This window comes from Orycteropus afer, unplaced genomic scaffold (genome assembly GCF_000298275.1).
Source record: "Orycteropus afer afer isolate SDZICR_OR568_19922 unplaced genomic scaffold, OryAfe1.0 scaffold00192, whole genome shotgun sequence".
Taxonomy (NCBI): Eukaryota; Metazoa; Chordata; class Mammalia; order Tubulidentata; family Orycteropodidae; genus Orycteropus; species Orycteropus afer.
In genome coordinates, this window is record NW_006921779.1 from 2,516,011 (window position 1) to 2,537,196 (window position 21,186).

The 21,186-nt window shown below is 47.7% G+C and overlaps 1 protein-coding gene across 1 annotated transcript in view; it reads left to right on the forward strand.

Annotated features, from left to right (window-relative positions):
- Positions 1 to 2,340: 2,340 nt before the first annotated feature.
- The window catches only part of EPHA10 (EPH receptor A10), a 41,526-nt gene continuing 22,680 nt past the window's right edge, over positions 2,341 to 21,186 (forward strand). Inside the window, exons 1-5 of the mRNA XM_007947620.2 lie at positions 2,341 to 2,446; positions 4,551 to 4,615; positions 5,279 to 5,957; positions 12,818 to 12,973; positions 13,641 to 13,991. Coding sequence (XP_007945811.1) covers positions 2,341 to 2,446; positions 4,551 to 4,615; positions 5,279 to 5,957; positions 12,818 to 12,973; positions 13,641 to 13,991 — 1,357 coding nt within the window. The remainder of the gene's footprint in view (positions 2,447 to 4,550; positions 4,616 to 5,278; positions 5,958 to 12,817; positions 12,974 to 13,640; positions 13,992 to 21,186) is intronic.

Here is a 21,186-nt window from a genome sequence, read left to right on the forward strand (position 1 = left end):
TGGAGCTTCTTGTTCTTGCTTTATTATAAATGAATTATTCAGACGAAAAAGAAAAGGATTATTTTGCCCTTCTCTTCCTTTTCTTTCTCCCATTTCTAGGGTCTCTGTCTGGTGATTTCTCTGAGGTGCCTGTGGGTGTATGTGGTAAGAGAGGGTAGGAAACACATTCCTGGCAGCCAGAGAGTCTTGGAGTGATCTATGTCTCTTTTCTTAGGTAATTTCCCCTGTCTGTTGGCTCCTGGACTACCTTACAAGGAATCTGCATCTTGCTTTAGCATCTGGGGTCAGAATCTCTGGCCTGAAATCCCTAGTGCCTGGATGAGAAGCCATGGCTGGCGCCTTACAAATTGCTAAGAGGATGGGGCCTGGTTTTGAAGAGGAAGATGAGGTGTGTTGAAATGAGAACTCATTCTGAAATGAAAGGAGTCCTGGGTCTCTAAGCAGCTTCTAAAAATACCATCTCCCAGCGCTGGGGTGTGGGGTGGGTGTAGGGGGAGGGGATGAATCAAGCGTGAGGAGAATAAAGATGGGAAGGAGGTGGGGGTGTAAAAGCCTTTCTTCAGGTAGATCTGATTTCAGAGGCCTTGCCTGCCTCCAAGGACCAGCCAGATGCCACACCCCCTTCTGCTTCCTCAGTGGGCTCTAGTTTCCTGCGGTGTCTGAGCCCTAACCCCTGGAGACAACCTTTCTTCTTACAGGCAAAAGCGACCAATACTTTCCACCTCCTATCGCTACTGTCCAGCAAGTGTGTCTGTGAGCAAGCAAGTGTGGGTGTACACATACTACAAACACACATACATACACGCAAACACATACAGAAATGACTCTTGAAAGTGGCTTGTAAATGGTCAAGTGCTCTACAATGCCAGGAATTCTCACTGTGCTCTGCACTCAGAAAGGAATGGACGGTGGCAGGTTGGGGCGATTCACCCAGGTATCCCCAACACAGAGCACCACACTCAATAAGTGTTGGTTAGAGGGGTGAGGAATATGTTTATGCAAAATATCTACACATTCAGACCACACAGACCACATGGACACATAGCTCACACTCATTTTCAAGGCTTCTCCGGCTACTATAGTCTCCAAAAGGGAAGGGGGTGGGTCCCCTAAGAAAAAAGCTCTGAAATGCCACAAGGTGGGTGGAATTCCTCCCCTCAAGTTCAGCCCAGATGGTGGCGCTCGGTAGCCCCCTCCTCGCCCTGGAGGGCCGAAGCCCCTCCCACCACCAATGTCTTAAACCCTCCGCTTGCACATAAATGACCTTCACTAGATAGAGGTCATATTCCACGTTTCCCTGCGGTTCCAGCGCCGGCTGAACTCTGCGAGGATTGTTCTGCCTCTCCTGCAGATGCCCCGTAGTCCACGCCGTTGCGCTCCTCACCAGCTCTTTGGGGTGGGTGGAGTGGGTTTATCAAAGGGGGAAAAACCCAGACTCTCAGCAGACTGGGCAGGTAGTGGGTGTGGGAATGCTGTCTATGTCCTGGTGGCGGGAGCAAGAATCTGAGGAACCGATCATTCATGCAATATCTACCAGTTTCCATCCCGGCGTCCACATGGTTTCCCAGGCTCGCAGGAGCTGCTCGGAGGTCAGGACACTGACTTCCACTTTGCTCTCCTTTCTCAAGCAGCTCCGGGGTTCAGGCTCGGCCCTTCCCTCCCATCGCTCTGTGTGTGTGTGTGTGCGTGTGTGCGTGCGTGTGTGTGTGTGTGTGTGTGTGATGAGGGCGGGGAGAGAAGGGGGCGGGATCGAGCCACGAGACACCGGGAGCCGCAGACACAGGAAGCGGCCAAGACTAGTCAAGATAGAGGAGCTCGCTAGAGCTTGGGGTCAGGGCACCAGGCTTGGAAATCCCCTGCATGTCCAGCGACTCATGATTAGGAACGAGGGAGATTCCCAGTTAGCGCAGAGGCTGCAAGTGTCCTTGCCATCCAGAGGTTCTACCCTCATCAAGTCACGCCCATATCACCTACTTCTTGGGATTAGGGGGCTCAGGTCTAGCGCTCCCGGCCATTGACGCCAGTTCATCCCCCTTCCCAGGAACCCTGCCAGCGTACAACGCTGCCCCACCCCCATCGTTTGGAGATTGGCGGGACCCTTTCCTTCCCCCACTCCAGTTCAGTGTTCCGCCCCTGGCCTATGAAACTCCACCTCCTTACCCTTTGCTGGCAGGGATTGGTGGACCTCCCGCTGAGGTGCCTGCTGATTGGTTCCCATGGATGATGGTGACCACTGAGACTCCGCCCCTAGCAAGCTCTGGGGTCTGGGGGCACTGCTCAGTGGTTCTGAGGCTGGCGCGGCTTGAGCCGCCGCCGCACTGACAGCTCTGTCTGCGGACCATGGAGACCGGCGCCGGCCCACACCCGCTGCGCCTGTTCGTCTGCCTGATGCCGCTCTGTCTCGCGCTGCTTTTGGGGCCCGGGAGGCCGGGGACCGCCGAGGAAGGTGAGAAGACCGGCGGCTGTTCTCGGAGCTTGGGGTACCAACATATAGGGGGCTTGAGGACCTGGTAACTGGGGTGCTGGGAGGAGTCGTTGGAAGAACTGGAGTCTGTATTGGGATCTGGAACAAGAGGGCACCGGGAAGCAACGAACTAGAGACAGAGAAAAAGGTGGCTAAGCAATTGGGGGGGCGGGCGTTGAGAACCTTGGGGCTGGAGACCTGGGAGGCTGGGGAAGAAAGAGACCAGGAGCCGCGGGAGCCAGAGGCAGCAGTCCAGGGACTGGTGAGACGGACAGGCTGAGTGATTGCAAGTGGGAGGTGTGGGGGCAGGGAGACGAAGAGAGCGGAGGAGATAGGGAGATGCGGAGGTGAGATCGGAATGTGTGGAACGAGATGGAGATGGAACAGCGGAGGATGATAGAGGACCACTGCGTAGCCAACAGGAGGTGAAGCGCTGGTCGAGGGGGTGGGTCCAGGCGCTCGCTGCCCAAGGTGCCGATCAGGGAGCTGTCCGCAGTGCTGAATTCGGAGCGCGGAACACCCCGCGCCGTCCGCGGTGCCGGAGTTGGAACTGTTGGCGGTACCACAGCCCGCGTCTTTCCTATGATGCTGGATTTGGGAGATGTGAGGATTCAAATGAATCCAGATGTAGGTGCATTTCTTGGAGCGGAATTCTGAGGAGCTGGAATCTGAGGCGTTGACCACAGTGTAGGTTGGGCTTCTGGATCTCTGATACCTTCCAGTATGCAATTTGGATATGCACTCAGCTGTGCTGAAATTGGGACGGGTTGTGGTCCTGGCCACTGTGGCTGACGTCTCTGGGGTCAACTCCCTCTTAGAGGCCATCAATTTAGCAGCCCACATGCTTGCTTAAGCTCTATGAGTAACCTTCCATTCCATCCTTGATTTCTGGATGGCCCTGGGTTCCTGTCTCTGGGCTGCCAGCTGTGCTGTCTAAACCAATGCATCTCTGTGACCAATACAGAAAGCAGGGTGCAGACTGCTGATCTATGCCTCCTGGGAAAATAAAGTGACTCCAAGACTCTCTGGTGTAGGAGGCACCATGGCTTTATATATAAAAATGATCCCTGACATTTGTCAAAGGTGACAACCCCTGGGAAAGGATCTGGCTGAGGAGATGAGGGATTTTTATTTCCTGCTGCTTGTAGGGTCTCTCCATCTTGTTTTACCCAGAGACCCTGGGAGTCAAATTAAAAAGGTTCAAACCTCCTCCAGCCTTGATGACCCAAGATCTCAGAAGAGCTCCTGAGTCTGAGTGAATCTGGAGGTGTTTACAAGGAATCCCTTGATACATTCACATTCCTATTCTTCTTGGCACTTAGACATAATTTAGGGAACCTGGAAAGGCTGGAGATCATTGAAACCCCAGTTTTAGAACCAGCCTTACAGTGCTTGCCATGGACTCTATGGTAGACTGAATAATGAATGACTCCCTTCCAAAAAAAATATGTCTATATTCTAATCCTTAGAACCTGGGAATGTTACCTTTTGTGGCAAAAAGGACTTTGTTGATGTGATTAAGTTAAGAATCTTGAGATGGGGAGAGTATCCTGAATTATCTGGGTGAGTCCAATGTAATCACAATGGTCCTTACAGAAGAGATGGCAGGATTCTGAGCATAAGATGTGATTACAGAACCAGAGACTGGGATGATGCACTATGAAGATGGAGGGAGGGGCTAGAAGCTGAAGAAGGAGAAGGATATGGATTTTCTCCTCAGAGTCTCCCGAAAGAACCAGTCCTGCTGACACCTTGACTTTAGCCCAGTGAAACTGATTTCAGACTTCTGGCCTCCAGAACTGTAATAAAGCTCTATTGTTTTAAATCGCTAAGTTGGTGGTAAGTTGTTACTCTGTCACAGGAAACAAATACAGGCTTCTTTGTAATTATTATGACTACCTCATTCTGGACTTGAGCTACTCACACCCTCTCTTGGGGATTTATAAAGCGGGAAAGACTTGCCTGTGTTCTTCACCACATTCTCCATCCCCTTGGTTAGCAAGTTGGTAGTGAACTCACCAAAGGATCCTATTCTCCTGTCAAACTTACCCTCTGGCTTTCTGATATCTCTTTCCCCTCTTTCTAGTCATCCTCCTGGATTCCAAAGCCTCCCAGGCTGAGCTAGGCTGGACTGCACTGCCAAGTAATGGAGTAAGTGTAAATTTGTCCCTCTCTGTCCTGGGAATTCTCTGCTGGTTCAGGACTCAGTCCTATTAGTTCTCCATGGTCACATCAGGTCAAAATCCTCCTCAAAGTGTATGGTCTCCAGCAGCCCTGGCTTCCAGCCAGACTGGCCTATTAGAAAATACTGAATCTTCAGCCAGTAAGACAGTTAAAAAAATAAAAAGATTAGTGAGAACCGGCTGTGTCTAGAAACTATGTAGCATCTAAATGAAACCAATGCTGGACAGTGCAGTGGTGTGGAGTAAAGGATTGAGAGAAGAAGCAAAACTTGGAGTCCTACAAGAGGCTTTGTAACTTGGGATGGGTGCAGCGTGATGTGGCAGTATGATAGCAGCTTGGTGCAGTGGAGAGGTGGAAAGTCAGGAGACTCCAGATACCATTCCTAGCTCTGATAACTTGATGTGCATACCTCCTCAAGTCGTTCAAGTCTTAGTTTTTCCATCTATAAAATTTCAAGTAGGACCCAGGGGTCTACAAAGTCTCATCCACCTCTGTATCTTATTATTTCAACGGCGGCGGGATGGTATTGGGGGTGGGGCAGAAAACAGTGAAATGAAGGTGTTCAGCCAGGGCTCCAGCTCCTGGGGGAGTCTTGATTCTGAACTGTCCACATCTTTGCTCTTATCCCAGTGGGAAGAGATAAGCGGTGTGGACGAACACGACCGGCCGATCCGCACATACCAGGTGTGCAACGTGCTGGAGCCCAACCAAGACAACTGGTTGCAGACTGGCTGGATCAGCCGCGGCCGTGGGCAGCGCATCTTCGTGGAATTGCAGTTCACACTGCGCGACTGTAGCAGCATTCCAGGTGCCGCTGGCACCTGCAAGGAGACCTTCAACGTCTACTACCTGGAAACCGAGGCAGACCTGGGCCGTGGGCGTCCGCGCCCTGGCGGCAGCCGGCCCCGCAAAATCGACACGATCGCGGCGGATGAGAGCTTCACGCAGGGAGACCTGGGCGAGCGGAAGATGAAGCTGAACACTGAGGTGCGAGAGATTGGCCCGCTCAGCCGGAGGGGTTTCTACCTGGCCTTCCAGGACGTGGGCGCATGCGTGGCGCTGGTCTCCGTGCGCGTCTACTATAAGCAGTGCAGAGCCACGGTGCGGGGCCTGGCTGCATTCCCAGCCACCGCAGCTGAGGGCGCCTTCTCCACTCTGGTGGAGGTGACCGGAACGTGCGTGGCGCACTCGGAAGGTGAGCCCAGCAGCCCCCCGCGTATGCACTGCGGTGCCGATGGTGAGTGGCTGGTGCCTGTGGGCCGCTGCAGCTGCAGTGCAGGATTCCAGGAGCGCGGCAACATCTGTGAAGGTATCAAGCAGACTGGGCGGTGCGGGTTGACAGTGTAGCAAGCAGGTGGCAGTTGGAAGTGTGTGCTGCAGAGCCCACCAGGCTGGAGGGGAGGGGGGAGTGTAGAAGCCTTGAGCTCTTGAGCCAGGAGTCCTGGCCTTTCCTGGAGCTCGAGGGGATCTGTTGTTGTTGTTGTTATGTGCCGTCGAGTCGGCCCCGACTCATAGCGACCCCTCCTTGGGTTTCCGAGGCAGTATCACTACGGAAGTAGGAATGCCCAACCTTCCTTCCGAGGAGTGGCTGGTGGGTTTGAACCGCCAGCCTTCTGGTTAGCAGTCAAGTGCCTTAGCCACTATGCTACCAGAGCTCCTAGCCAGGACCAATGAGTGAAGTTACTAGGAGGTGAATTTGGCTTAATACAAGGAGTAATGTTGTTGTTGTTTGCCATGAGTCGGCCCCGACTCATAGCGACCCCTCCTTGGGTTTCCGAGGCAGTATCACTACGGAAGTAGGAATGCCCAACCTTCCTTCCGAGGAGTGGCTGGTGGGTTTGAACCGCCAGCCTTCTGGTTAGCAGTCAAGTGCTTTAGCCACTTGTAATTCAGGCACTTCATACAGGTCTTCTTTGTTTTCACAGCAATAAAGTAAGTTATCATTATTCCTATTTCACAGACGAGAAAACAGAGGATCAGAGAGGTCAATACCTCACTTGCAAAGTTAGGAAATTGGGGAGCCAGCACTTGGAGCCAGGTTTGCCCAACTCTTAAATTCTTTCCACTACACCTTACTGCCTCCCCTGCACATAAGGAAGAACTCTAGGGCAGCCCAAGCTGTGGGCTAGTGGGATTGGCTGCATTATTAGAAGTGAGATCCCCATCATTGACAATATTGAAGTCACATGCTGGTAGAAGGAATTCCTTAGTTCAAGAGAGATTGGGAGGTTGTACTTACATGACTACAAACATCCCACCCAACTCTGATTGAGTGTGAGTCACTGTGCCCTCCAGGAGAGACCTTCATGTTGGGTGTTCTGTAGGGTCTGTGGGGAACCTGGGAACAGATCTCTCGCCTCTGTGACTCTGGGGACTGAAGGCTAAGATGGGGTTATGGATGTGTACACTTAATGCAGAATGATCAAATGATCCTTTCTCTAAGCCAAGTCCTTTTTTTGGGTGCCAGGGCAACATATATGGATCAGACATAGTCCTAGCTCTTGAGAAGCTCACAGTCTAGATGGAAAGATGCCAAAATTTTAAAAAATCATAAGAGGGTGATATATGCTATAACCAGAGGTATAAACAAAATGGTGGGAAGACAGAGGAGGAGGTAACTAAGCTTGCTCTCATTCCTTTTTTTAATCATTTATTCACCATGAATGGAAGACATACCATCTGCGTTTACTGATGGTTTATTATATTTATATAGATGGATGTCAGCATCTCTTCTCTGGGGAACTTGAAGTTTAGTAAGGGATTCAGAGATATGAACCTTCCTGAGCACTCTGGGTAGGATTAGAGTCCACCTCTGTGTTCTCCAGCACCTGTTGCAACCTCTATTTCTGCTCTTGTCTCCATGATATCACAGTGATTTACTCACGTGTGTTTCCACTACTAGATTAGGAACTTCTTGAGCTCAAACACAAGGTCTTATTAGTCTCTGCAGCTCCAGTGCCCATGACAGGATCTGATGTATGGTAGGTGGTCGATGGAGATGTACTGGGTGAATGAGTGGTTACCAGAGGGTATGAAAATTGTGCTTCTGAGGAAGCCCAGAGAAACCAAAACCAAAAACCAAACTCACTGCCATCAGGTCAATTCCGACTCACAGCGACCCTCACTGGGTTTCTGAGGCTGTAAATCTCAATGGAAGTAGATCACCCAATCTTCCGTGCACAAAGGGCTGGTGGGTTTGAACCACTGACCTTCTGGTTAGCAGCCAAATGCTAACCACTATGCCACCAGAGCTTCTTTGCCCAGAGAAGGGAGAAACCAATTTTAAGGGTAGAGAGGGCTTTCCAGAGATGATGAGAAGGCTCCCCACCCACCCACCCAACTGAGAGCATATTGAGTTAAGGGATTGTGTTTGTAAGCATGGAGGCAGAAGGGAATATATTATGGATGGGGCTAAGTGAGACAGTGTGGCTGAAGCAAAGGGTATGTAGGGATGTGAGGAGTAATGGGGCTGGAGCGAGGCAGGGACAAATAAGGAATGTTAGAATAAAGAGCTTAGTTAGTCTAGAGACTTTATGCTCTAGACTAATGGAGAGGATTTGAAGCAGATATCTGACATGTTCAGATTTGTATTTTCAAAAAATAACTCAAGCTGCAGTGCAAAGAAAGAATTGGAGGGGAAAGATTAGTGGCTAGAACTAGGAAAGAGATTGGTGCTATAGTCCAGGATAAAGAGCATGAGGTCTGAACTAAGGCAGTAGCAGAGATTGTTGTGATGAGGATGGATGTGTTCATGACAGGTGACCTTGTCATGTGGGAAGAAAAAGGTGTTCCCCTTGACTCATATGTTCTTGGGGGATTGAATGGACAGAGGGGCCATTCACTGGGATAGAGGACACAAGAGCTGGATGGACATGTTGAATTTATGGTGTGCAGGGTGCTTTCAAGTGGACATAGCTAGAAGGTGGTTATGGAGCCCAGGAAAGAGGTCTGGCCTTGTGGTTTGGTAACCAGCAATCCAACTACTACTTGAAGCTGTGGGTCTGGTTGGGACAGCCCAGGGAGAATATGTGGGGTAAGAAGAAAGAGGGGCAATGATGAAAACTCACAGAACAATATTAAATAATGGGGTGTCAGGAGACCAAGAGACCTTAAGAAAACAGAGGGAGTAGTCTGACGCTGGAAGAGAACCAGGAAGAGTGTGACAGCAGAGCAGCCAAGGGAGATGGAAGAGTCCAGAGGGGCATGGTCTGCAGCGCTGGTGAGCAGTCAGGTCAGGCTAGGACTAGAAAGTGTCCACTTGGTGGCCCTGGTGAGGGCAGTATTAGTTGAGTCATGGAGAGAGAGAGAGATTGCAGTAGGTTAAGGGATGAGAGAAATTGAGGTGCTAGAATCAGAGAATATAAACAATTCTCTAGAAGCCTGTATTTGAAAGTGAAGAAAGGATGGTAGCTTGAGAAGAACATTAAGTCAAGAGATTTCTATCGTAGGTGGGAAAAACTTGTTTATATACTGAAGAGAAAGAGTCAGTGGGGTACCAAGTAAGGGGTGGATGGGAGCAATCTGCCCCAGCAAGAATAAGTATTTGATCACTAATGTCATTTAGAATTGCCGATGCATGTTGCTAATAATAAAAGGCACACCTACTCGTAGTCAGTTTTATTGTTTTCAAATATTCTGTAGACATGCATCCCTTCTAGCCTACACCTGAAATGGGCTGCTTTTGCTGTTCCATTCCCTTGGTGTTGGAATGAGCCGGTAAAGGAGAGGTGTAAGATACAGGAGGGGAAATGACTGAGGGGATATACTCTTGACGGAGGCGAAGGGAAGGGATGGAGAGTGATGGTGAAGGGGCTGGCCTTCAGCAGGAGATGACTCATCCCCTTTAGAACTGGCAGGAAGGAGAGGGGAGATGAATGGGAATGGAGGTATTTGTGGGTCTGATAGCAAGATGCTGAGGGAATTACCAACCAACAGCCTCTCTTCCCCCTGTGAGGTAAGAGGAAGGGCATTTTTACTATTGGACAGTTGTCTTGTCTATTTTATTCACTGATGTATCTCTAGATCCTAGAACAGCACCTGGCTTATAAAAACCCCAAACCTATAGTAGATGCTAAAAAATATTTGTTGAATGAGTGGATCAGGGGCTGGAGGAGGAGCATTGGATCCACACTCTGGGAAATGAGAAAGAGTTGCTCAGGGACCCAGTTCCACTTCTAAGCTGTGCTAAGCTCCCTCTACCCAGGCTGAAGCGAGACAAAAGTCAGGTGGAATGGCATCAACTTTGAGAAGTATGAAGCTGGGGAGAATGCCAAGAAAGATTTCACAGGGGAGTTATTTGACCTGGGCTTGAAGGGAGTACAGGAATTTACTAGGACAGAATGGGTAACATTATAGGATCCAGAGATTTAAAAGGAAGAGTTCAGTGTGGCATGGATAGAATGAGTGGCAATGGAGAGCTGCTGGAAGGTTTTAAGAAAGGAAATGAAATGCCCAGATTTGTATTTAGAAAATTAAAGCCTTTCAAGTGCCTTCTCCAGTTAAGGACAGCTACCTCTTTAAAGGTAGATGGAGTAGAGGATAGAGCTAAGACTTTCTTTTCTCCTTTTTGTACTTGTTTTTAGTGAATCTGACTCCCATGCCCCTTCTCCCAGAAACAGGAGGAATTATTGAAAGGATTGGGGGTGTTTCCCTTGAAGGAAAAAAATCAGGACAAATCTCTGTAGGACCATCCTGGAGCAGAGGGACCCAAGCAAATATGTTCTCTGAGGCTCCAGAGGGCACAGAGCGGAGGGGCATTTCAAACATGGAGGCTGATTTGGGCTCAATACAACTGCAGGTTGTTCAGCAAAGGGAGCTTGTTAAGGTGGTGAGCAAGCTCCCCGTTATAAAGTACATGAGCTAAGATTGGGTGGTTAAGGCAAGGGGAACTCCAGGAGGACAGCCTATGAGGAGTTGAACTAGATGACATCTGAAATTCTGACTCTGACCTTGAGGAAGTGAGGTAGGGGCCAACAGTCAGGAGCCACTTCCTGAGTCTGCCCCCCAACATAACTACTTCCAAGCAGTTTCTCAAAGTAGAGATAACCATGGCTGTTTCCAATGGACCGGCCATCTCTAGGACAGTGGACATCCCACGCCACCCCAACCATACACACACAGGACAGGAGAAGGGAGCCTCCAGCATTCTTTTACTATTGCTGTGAGTTCTTGCAAACATCATTTCTCTAGGGCCCTCACCCTCTTCTCTATTTCACAACAGGATGAGCAGGCCATGGCTGTTATTCCCACTTGACTGATGGTTCCTTGAGGCCAGAAGGCACAGGGAGTGGCAGAGCTAACACTGGAACCCAGGCCTTTTGAGTCCCAGCTTGGGACCCTGCTGCCCACCAGACCATGATGTCAGCTGGCCCCATGCTTTGTTCCAAAGCCAGAGACTTCCAAACGCTCCTGGGGTGCTAAAGCCCTTCCCAAGTTGGGTTGCCCATAACTCAGGGCCAGATAGACCCTCTCAAGCCTAATCCTTGGACCCTTCCAAGCAATGGAAATTCTCAGCCTCCTGGTCTCCATCCCTTATGGTATACTGTCTTCTTGGAGCTGGAGAGCAGCTTTCCATCAAGAACTAAGTTAGAGGGGAGGAACAGAAGTTCTGGCAAGGGCCAGGAACAAGGTGAGGACCACCCAAACTCTGAGAGGAGGGGCCCGGAGCCACTGCTTTCCCTCCTGGCCCAGCTGGGTGTTTAAAGTGGGTGTTTGGCAGTTTCCACTTCAGGCTTGTGAGGGAGGAAAAGTAATTACTACCATTATTATGTAAATGTGGTCAGCACTGGGCTAAGCAGCTTGCATCTTTTATCTCAGTTAATCTTTCAAAAATCTTCAGGGGTAGGTACTTTATACAAGAGGAAACTGAGGTTCAGAGAGGTCAACCAACTTGCCCAAGGCCATACAGCAAATAAGTGGTGCAACTCAGCTACAAACTCAGGTCATTCAGATATAAAAGCGTGTGCTCTTAACAACTGTTCCAGGAACTGAGAGGTGACAAAACTGCAACCAGGTCTGACTCATGGTCCGGGGAACGCTCACTCTTCTTCTTCTCTGGTTTATGATGGGAGGCTTAGGCATATTAACACCCAAATAGTGGTGGTGGCAGGTGGGTGAGCTTTAACAGTGTGTGTGTATTTGGATCTCAGAGTGTTTGCCCTTGTGTCTCTGTCTCTGTGTAACTGTGGGACAGTCCTTTGAGGCACCTCTCTCTTACCCATCCTCACAAAATGGAAAGTTTGGCATCAAGGAAGGGAGTTAATTTTCTTCCAATAGGTATTACAGCAGTTTGATTTGGTGAAGAGTATGGGGTCTGAAATGTCTGGGTTCAAATCCCATCATTTACTAGCTGTGGGATGTCAGGCAAGTTACTAAACCTCTCTGAGCCTTAGTTTCTGCATTTTAAAAATGTGGATCAAGTACATACTTCACAGGTTGTTGTGAGGATTAAGTAAATTAATAGAAGCAAAACACTCCAATATTCCTGGTACATTTAAACACTTACTAAGGGTTAGGTGGGAGCTCTGGAACAATCTACTTACATAGTGATGTTGTTTGCTGTCGAGTCAGCCCCGACTCAGTGACCCCTCCTTGGGTTTCCGAGCAGGCAGTATCACTACGGAAGTTAGGATTGCCCAACCTTCCTTCCGAGGAGTGGCTGGTGGGTTTGAACCGCCAGCCTTCTGGTGAGCAGTCAAGTGCCTTAGGCACTATGCTACCAGAGCTCCATAGTGATAAGGCCCTGAAAACCCAAGGAGGGGTTGCTATGAATTGGATTCAACTTGATGGCAGTGAGTTTTAAGGGTTAGGTGGCAAGTGGTTAAATGGCTGCTAACTGAAAGGTGAGCAGGTCAAGCCCACCCACTGTTCCATAGGCAAAAGATGTGGCAGTCTGTTTATGTAAAGATTACAACCTTGGAAACCCCATGGGGGCAGTTCTACTCTGCCCTATACGGTCACTAAGAATCAGAATTAACTCTAGGGCAATGGTTTTGATTTTTTGGTTTTAAGGGATAGATACTGAATTGTTCAGTCTGGAGCTGCTACCCCAGGAGCAGTCCTGGCTCACAAGTCCAGGAGATAAACATCACCTAAGGACGGTAGGCAGGAAAATGGAGGAGCAAGTGGCTGGGGAAGCTCCCATTCCCCTCACGCGATCCCTCCCCGCAGCCTGCCCCCCGGGGTTTTATAAGGTGTCCCCGCGGCGGCCCCTCTGTTCGCCTTGCCCTGAGCATAGCCGGGCCCTGGAAAACGCCTCCACGTTCTGCGCGTGCCTGGACAGCTATGCTCGCTCGCCGACCGACCCGCCCTCGGCTTCCTGCACCCGTGAGTCCCGCTCCTAGCTGGGTACTGGAGGGTGGGGGTGAGGCGACGCCAAAGGGCCGGTGAGGGGCAGGGTGCTCCACAGCGGGGAGCATGGGGGCCGGGATCCGTACAGCAGGGTGGAGGGAGGAACCTTGCGGTGGGGTGGGGGCCAGGGTCTGGATTGGCAGAACCAGGACAACCGGGAGAGTCCAGACGGTGGGTTGAGGTTAGCATTCTTGGCAGATCTCCAAGTGGAGCACCCCGCCCTCACCTCCCTCCATCCCCTAGCCTGGAGGAAGGCTCCAGAGCGCAGGAATCTCCCTGCACCGGCCCCTCACACCCGTCAGTTCTCGCCCCAGTTACTAACCACACCCCCAACCTGGTCCCCTTACTAACTTCTCCCCACGCCGGTATCACTAAACCTCCACCCTCACTGACTTCCACGTCCCCGCACAGACTGCGCCCACGCCCACGCCCCTTGACCCTCCCCAGTCGCTGACCACCCCATATCCCGTCCCTTTTTCCCTCCCACCTTTGACCCTGCCCACACACTGGATGCCCAGACTTTTCCTTCCCAGCAACCAGTGCCCGTGACCACACGTCCCATGCGGCCCCACTCCCTGGGTCCCCTCCCTGTCCGTCCCTCTCCCCAACGCTGACCGCGCCCCCGCCTCCTGTGCTGCCCCAGGGCCGCCGTCGGCGCCGCGGGACCTGCAATACAGCCTGAGCCGCTCGCCGTTAGCGTTGCAGCTGCGCTGGCTGCCGCCGGCCGACTCCGGAGGCCGCTCGGACGTCACGTATTCGCTGTTGTGCCTGCGCTGCGGGCGTGAGGGCTCGGCGGGCGCGTGCGAGCCGTGTGGGCCGCGCGTGGCCTTCGTGCCGCGCCAGGTTGGGCTGCGTGAACGCGCCGCCACTCTGCTCCACCTGCGGCCCGGGACGCGCTACACCGTGCGCGTGGCCGCGCTCAACGGCGTCTCGGGCCCGGCGGCCGCCCAGGGAGCCACCTATGCGCAGGTCACAGTCTCCACTGGGCCGGGGGGTAAGGCCACGCCAGGATGCCCCCCCTCAACCACGAACGACACCCCTTCTTTCCATACCCCACGCCTTCCCGTGGTCGCCTCCGTCTGTCCCACAGGGAGCATCTCCCTTCGCGGCTACCCCAAATAAACTACAGTCTGTGCAATTGCCCACCAGCCACTTCGCGGAAGGAAGACTGGGCAATCTACTTCCGTGAAGATTTACCGCCTCAGAAACCCAAAGGGGTTCGCTATGAGTCGGAATCGACTGGATGGCGGTGAGTTTGGTTTTTGGTTTGGTGCAAACGCCGCCTCAAAACGAAGACGAAGTAACCACAGAATCCCTGACCCGGTGACCCCTACCGAAGGCCAGGCCCTTTCCAGCAGTCCACCAGGGACGGATTGGGGTCCAAGTGATGCCTGGCCTAGAGAGCAAAGAGAGCGGCGTGTGAGTGTTTCCCTGAGTCTGTGGGAGGCAATGGGAGCTCCCCCTTCTACAGACCTTGCAGAAACTCTGTCTCATATCCAGCTTTGTGGTTTGCTTTGCCTCCAATTTCTCAGGGAAAAAAGAGGTGAAAAGTCTCTTAATCTTTTGTCTTCCCTTTTCAAAAATTTCAGTAATCATACCTCCATCACTCCTGTCTCAGAGAAGTTTTGTATGTCCCTGACTCCGTCCTTCAGCCTCTACAAAGATACTGTGCAGGTCACCATCTTTCTTGGTCCCGAGAAAGAACAAGGAAGCATGCAGTGTCAGGCTATTGGGGCAGTAGATTTTGCCTGTCACCTCATAACAGTCACGTTTCTGAATTTGGGATTGAAATAAATAAATGAAGATCTATGACACTTTTATACTGTTGTTGTTGTTATGTGCCGTGGAATCAGACCTGACTTATAGCGACCCCTCCTTGGGTTTCCGAGGCACTATCACTGCGGAAGTAGATTGCCCCAGCTTCCTTCCCAGGATGGCTGGTGGGTTTGAACCGCCAGCTTTCTGGTTAGCAGTCAAGTGCCTTACGCACTATGCTACCAGAGCTCTTTTATGCTCCATCTGTCTAATTCTTGAAATTTACTTTTGATTTGTCTATCAGTCAGTTAGGGTACACCTTTGAGTAATATTTGCGAATAGGATCTTCTGATATCTGTGAAGGCCTTTCTCTTGCTAACTTACACAAAAGATAAACTGGTCTGGGACCTTACTTCCTTGTCTTCTGACAGTGTGTATTGTAGAAGAGAAGTCTGAGGCCAAGATCATTTTCTTTTTTTTGTAACTTTTTTCCCTTATGGATGAAAGACTGTTTGGATAATTTTCTTTCTCTTTTTTGTTTGGATAATTTCTTAAGCTACTGATGAAAGTCAAATTTTTAACCAGTGTGGACCTCTTCATTGACTTTGGTGAAACACAGTAAGCTTTTGACCTATACAACCTTTTTTTAATCCAAGAAATGTTTTCTTCAATTATCATTCTGATTAGAACTTCTGCTTGTTCCAGTATCTCTGTTAATAATAGCTCTAAGCCTTAGGTTCTTACATCTGTTTTCTTATTCAAAATCTTGTTGCTTCCTTTATCATTTTCAGAATTTAATCTATTTCCTCTGCTTTTTGGGAGAGATTTCTCAATTTGTCCATGTCTTCTGGAGCAACATGTCTCCATTTATCCATGTCTTCTATTGCTATTTAGCATTTGTTCTTGCATTTATGTTTTTAAAAATTCAATACAGAAAAAGAAAAAGTGCCCATAATCTTATTTCCCAGAGATAAACAACTACTAATATCTCTGGAGTATATATCCTTCCAGACTAGGAGTGAAATGACTGAATCAGATGGTAACTTTAAAAAATTTTAAGGAACTGCTTACCATTTTGAGGAACTGCCAAACTATTAAAAAACTGATGCATCATTTTATATACTCACCAGCAATATTTGAGGGCTCCAATTTATCTGGATCTTCATTATTGTTGTTATTATTTTCTTTTTTATTATAGACATCCCAGTGGATGTGAAGTAGAATCTTATTGCATGTAGGCTTCCCCCCCCCCCATTTTCCTAATGTTAAAGTTGTCAAAGATTTCATATTACTTGGATCCACAATCAACACCAATAGAAGTAGCAGTCAAGAAATCAGAAGTCGTATTGCATTGGGCAAATCTGCTACAAAAGGCCCCTTTAAAGTTCTAAAGACAAAGATGTCACTTTGAAGATTAAGGTACACCTAACCCAAGCCATGGTATTTTCAATTACCTCCTATGCATGTGAAAGCTGGACTATGAATAAGGAAGACCCAAGAAGAGTTGCTGCTTTTGAGTTATTGTGTTGGTGAAGAATACTGAAAAGTACCATGGACTGCCAGAAGAGCAAACAAATCTGTTCTGGAAGAAGTGCAGCCGGAATGCTCCTGGGAAACAAGAATGGCCATACTTTGTCTCACCTACTTTGGTCATGTTGTCAGAAGGGACCATTCCCTGGAGAAGAATATTATGCTTGGTAGAATGGAGGGTCAGCAAAAAAGGGGAAGACCCTCAATGAGATGGATTGACACAGTGGCTGCAATGTTGGGCTCAGGTATAGCAAGGACTGTGAAGATGGTGCACAACTGGGCAGTGTTTCATTCTATTGCACATAGAGTTGCTATGAGTCAGAGCCAATTCGACAGCACCTGACAACAACTACTGATGATGCTGAGCATCTTTTTGTGTGCTTATTGGCCTTGTGTATGTCTTCTATGGAGAAATGTCTATCCATAGCCTTTGCACATTTTAAAATTGGGTTATTTGATTTTTTTATTGTTGAGTTGCAAGAGTTCTTTATATATGCTGGATAATAGACCCTTATCAGATACATCCTTTCCAAATATTGTCTACCATTCTATGGATGTTCTTTTCATTTTCTTAATAATGTGCTTTGAAGCACTAATATTTTTAATTTTAGTTAAGTCTAATTTACCTATTTTTAATTTGGTTACTTGATTTTTTGGTATCATACTCAGTAAACCATTGTCTAATCCAAGGTCACAAATATTTATACCTATGTTTTCTTCTCCACCACTCATCTGTCAGTTTGTCATATTTTGGTGGCTTGTGTATTGCTGTGAGGCTGGAGGCTGTGCCACTGGTATTTCCAATACCAGCAGGGTCACCCATAGTGGACAGGTTTCAGAGGAGCTTCCAGACTAAGACAGACTCAGAAGAAGGAGGGGGCCATCCACTTCTCAAAGAATTGGCCAGTGAAAACTCTATGAATAGCATTGAAACGCTTTGTGATATATTACTGGAAAACTTTATGAATAACCCTGAAACATTCTCTGATAATCATAGTGCCAGAAGATGAGCCCCTCAGGTCAGAAGGCACTCAAAATATAACTGGGGAAGAGCTGCCTTCTCAGAGTAGAGCTGACCTTAATGATATAGATGGAGTAAAGCTTTCAGGACCTCTGTTTACTGATGTGGCTTGACTCAAAATGAGAAGAAACAGCTGCCCATTAATAATTGGAACATGGAATGTACAAAGTCTGAATCTAGGAAAATTGGAAGTTGTCAAAAATGAAATAGAATGTATAAAGATCAATATCCTAGGCATTAGTGAGCTGAAATGGACTGGTTTTGTCTATTTTGAATCAGACACACATATGATCTACTATGCTGGGAATGACAAATTGAAGAGGAATGGCATGGCATTCATCATCACAAAGAATGTTTCAAGATCTATCCTGTCAGTGATAGGACAATATCCATACACCTACAAGAAAGACCAGTTAATACTACTATTATTCAAATGTATGCACTAACTACCAATGCCAAAGATGAGGAAATTGAAGATTTTTTACCAACTTCTGCAGTCTGAAATTGACCAAACATGCAATCAAGACGTGCTGCTTATCACTGGTGATTGAAATGCAAAAGTTTGAAACAAAGAAAAATCACTGGTAGTTGGAAAATATGGCCTTGGTGACAGAAATAATGCTGGGGATTGCATGACAGAATTTTGCAAGACCAACGACTTATTCATTGCAAATACCTTTTTCAACAACACAAATGATGGCTATACATCTGGACTTCACCAGATGTAGTACACAAGAATCAGATTGACTTACATTTGTGGCAAGAGGTGATGGAGAAGCTCAATATCTTCAGCCAAAGCAAGGCCAGGAGCTGACTGCGGAACAAACCATCAGTTGCTCATATGTAAGGTCAAGTTGAAGCTGAAGACAATTGAAACAAGTCCATGAGAGTCAAAATGTGACATTGATTATATCCCTCCTGAATTTAGAGACCATCTGAAGAATTGATTTGAGGCATTGAACACCAATGACTGAAAACCAGAGGAATTGTAGGATCACACAAGAACATCATCTATGAAAAAAGTAAAAGGTCATTAAAAAGACAGGAAAGGAAGAAAAGACAAAATAGATGTCAGAAGAGACTCTGAAACTTGCTCTTGAAGAGAGAGTAGCTATAGCAAATGGAAGAAATGACAAGATAAAAGAGCTGAACAGAAAATTTCAAAGGGTAGCTCGAGAAGACAAAGTTAGTTACTATAATGAAATGTGCAAAGAGTTAGAAAACCAAAAGGGAAGAACACAATCGGCATTTCTCAAGCTGAAAGAACAGAAGAAAAAATTCAAGCCCTGAGTTGCAATATTGAAAGATTCAATGGGCAAAATATTGAATGATGCAGGAAACATCAAAAGAAGATGGAAGGAATACACAGTCACTGTACCAAAAAGAATTGGTGGATGTCGTCCATTTCAGGAGGTGGTATATGATCAAGAACCAATGGTACTGAAGGAAGGAGTCGAAGCTGCACTGAAGGAATTGGCAAAAAACAAGGCCCCAGGAATTGACAGGATACCCATTGAGATGTTTCAACAAATGGATGCTGCGCTCGAGGCCACTTGTCTGTGCCAAGAGATTTGGAAGACAGCTACCTGGCCAACTGACTGGAAAAGATCCATAATTGTGCCCATTCCAAAGAAAGGTGATCCCACAGAATGTGGGAAATTATTGAACAATATCATTAATATTACGTGCAAGTAAAATATTACTGAAGATAATTAAAAAATGATTGCAGCAGTATATTGACAAGAAACTTCTAGAACTGCAAGCTGGATTCAGAAGAGGACATGGAACAATGGATATCATTGCTGATGTCAGATAGATCTTGACTGAAAGCAAAGAATACCAGAAAGATGTTTACTTGGGTTTTATTGACTATGCAAAAGCATTTGATTGTGTGGATCATAATAAATTATGGTTAACATTGAGAATAATGGGAATTCCAAAACACTTGACTGTGCTCATCAGAAACCTGTACATAGACCAACAGGCTGTCATTTGAACAGAAAAAGGGGATACTGCATGGTCTAAAATCAGGAGGGGTGTGTGTCAGGGTTGTATCCTTTCACCATACTTGCTCCATCTGTATGCCAAATAATGTGAGAAGCTGGACTATATGAAGAAGAACGTGGTATCAGGATTGGAGGAAGACTCATTAACAACCTGTGATACACAGATGACACAACTTGCTTGCTGAAAGTGAGGATGACTTGAAGCACTTATTAAGGAAGATTGAAGACTACAGTCTGCAGTAAGGATTACACCTCAATATAAAGAAAAAAATCCTCCCAACTGGTCCAATAAGCAAGTTTATGATGGATGGAGAAAAGATTGAAGTTGTCAAGGACTTCATATTACTTGGTTCTACAATCAACACCAATGGAAGCAGCAGCTAAGACATCAGATGATGTATTGCATTGGGCAAATCAGCTGCAAAAGAACTCTCTAAAGTGCTGAAGAGCCGTCAAGTCGGCTCCGACCCATAGCAACCCTATGTACAGAATGAAATGCTGCCCAGACCTGTGCCACCCTCACAATATTTTTGTACTTGAGCCCATTGTCTCAACCACTGTGTCAAACCATTTTGTCAAGGGTCTTCCCTTTTTTCACTGCCCTCTACTTTACCAAGCATGATATCTTTCTCCAGGTACTTGTGTCTTCTGATACCATGACCAAGTAGGTGAGATGAAGTCTGGCCATTCTTGCTTCTAAGGAGCATTCCAGCTGTACTTCTCCCAGGACTTGTTTGTTCCAAGATTTGTTTGTTCTTCTGGTAGTCCATGCTTTTTTTTAAAATGCATTTTATTGAAATACAATTTATGTACAGTGAAATACACAAAACTAAAGTGACACGGATCAATGCATTTTTTGGGGGGGGCAGTGTTCCCTCCCCCTCCCCACTCCACCCCTGGTAACCAACAAAGAAAGTTTCCCTCCATATAAAAACCTTTCCTTGACCCTCCACAACAATGAACTAATACTATATTTGTCCTTCTGTGATTGACTTATTTCACTCAGCATAATGTCCTCCAAGTTCATCCATATTATGCGGTGTTTTGCAGACTACATTATTCTTTAGTGCGGTGTAGCATTCCATTATGTGTATGTACCATAGTTTGGTCATCCAGTCTTCCGCTATAAATCTTGGAGATAAGTCCCTTGCCAGATATGTAATTATTGGCAAATATGAATTTGTTGCTGTCATTTTTGTTATGTGCTTTTTCGTGGTGTCGATTTCTGCCAAAGGAGCAAGGAGGCCTCATCTTCTGAACTCCTCTAACCCCACAAGAGGAAGACAGGATCACCATCAGTAACCCAAGGCCTATTCCTGTAAGGCCAGACATGCTGCCTCCCTCCAGCCCTTTTACAAACCGTTCCTCTCAAAGCACCCACCACATCTCTGCTGGGTTCAATAATACGCTGCAGTGGCCACAGAGAACTCACAGATTATGGGGTTTGTTAGGGAAGCACCAGGCTACATTTGAAGTTCAGGAACAATGCTCAGTGTCTCTCAGCCCACCATCCTTCCGCCAACAGTCTCTCTCAGTCTCTCTTCCAGCAGTGCGTGTCTCAGCGTCTCTCTCTCAGCAATGTGTGTCTCTTGGTGTCTCTCTCTCAGCAGCACGTGTCTCTTTCTCAGCAGCGTGTGTCTTTCAGGAATGCATTTCTCTCAGCAGCATGTCTTTCTCAGTCAACAGAGAGACTCCTTCTGCCTCTAGGAGGGCTCTTTTTGAGGCCAAACCAACCAATCCCAACATCAGAATTCTATACACCTGAAAGAGAGTGAACTTCCTAGAAAATTACTTTGTGCTGCTCCCAACAGAAATACCCCAGGTGGATGACTTTAACAATCAGGAGCTACTCAGTTTCTCACAGCAAATTCCACCAT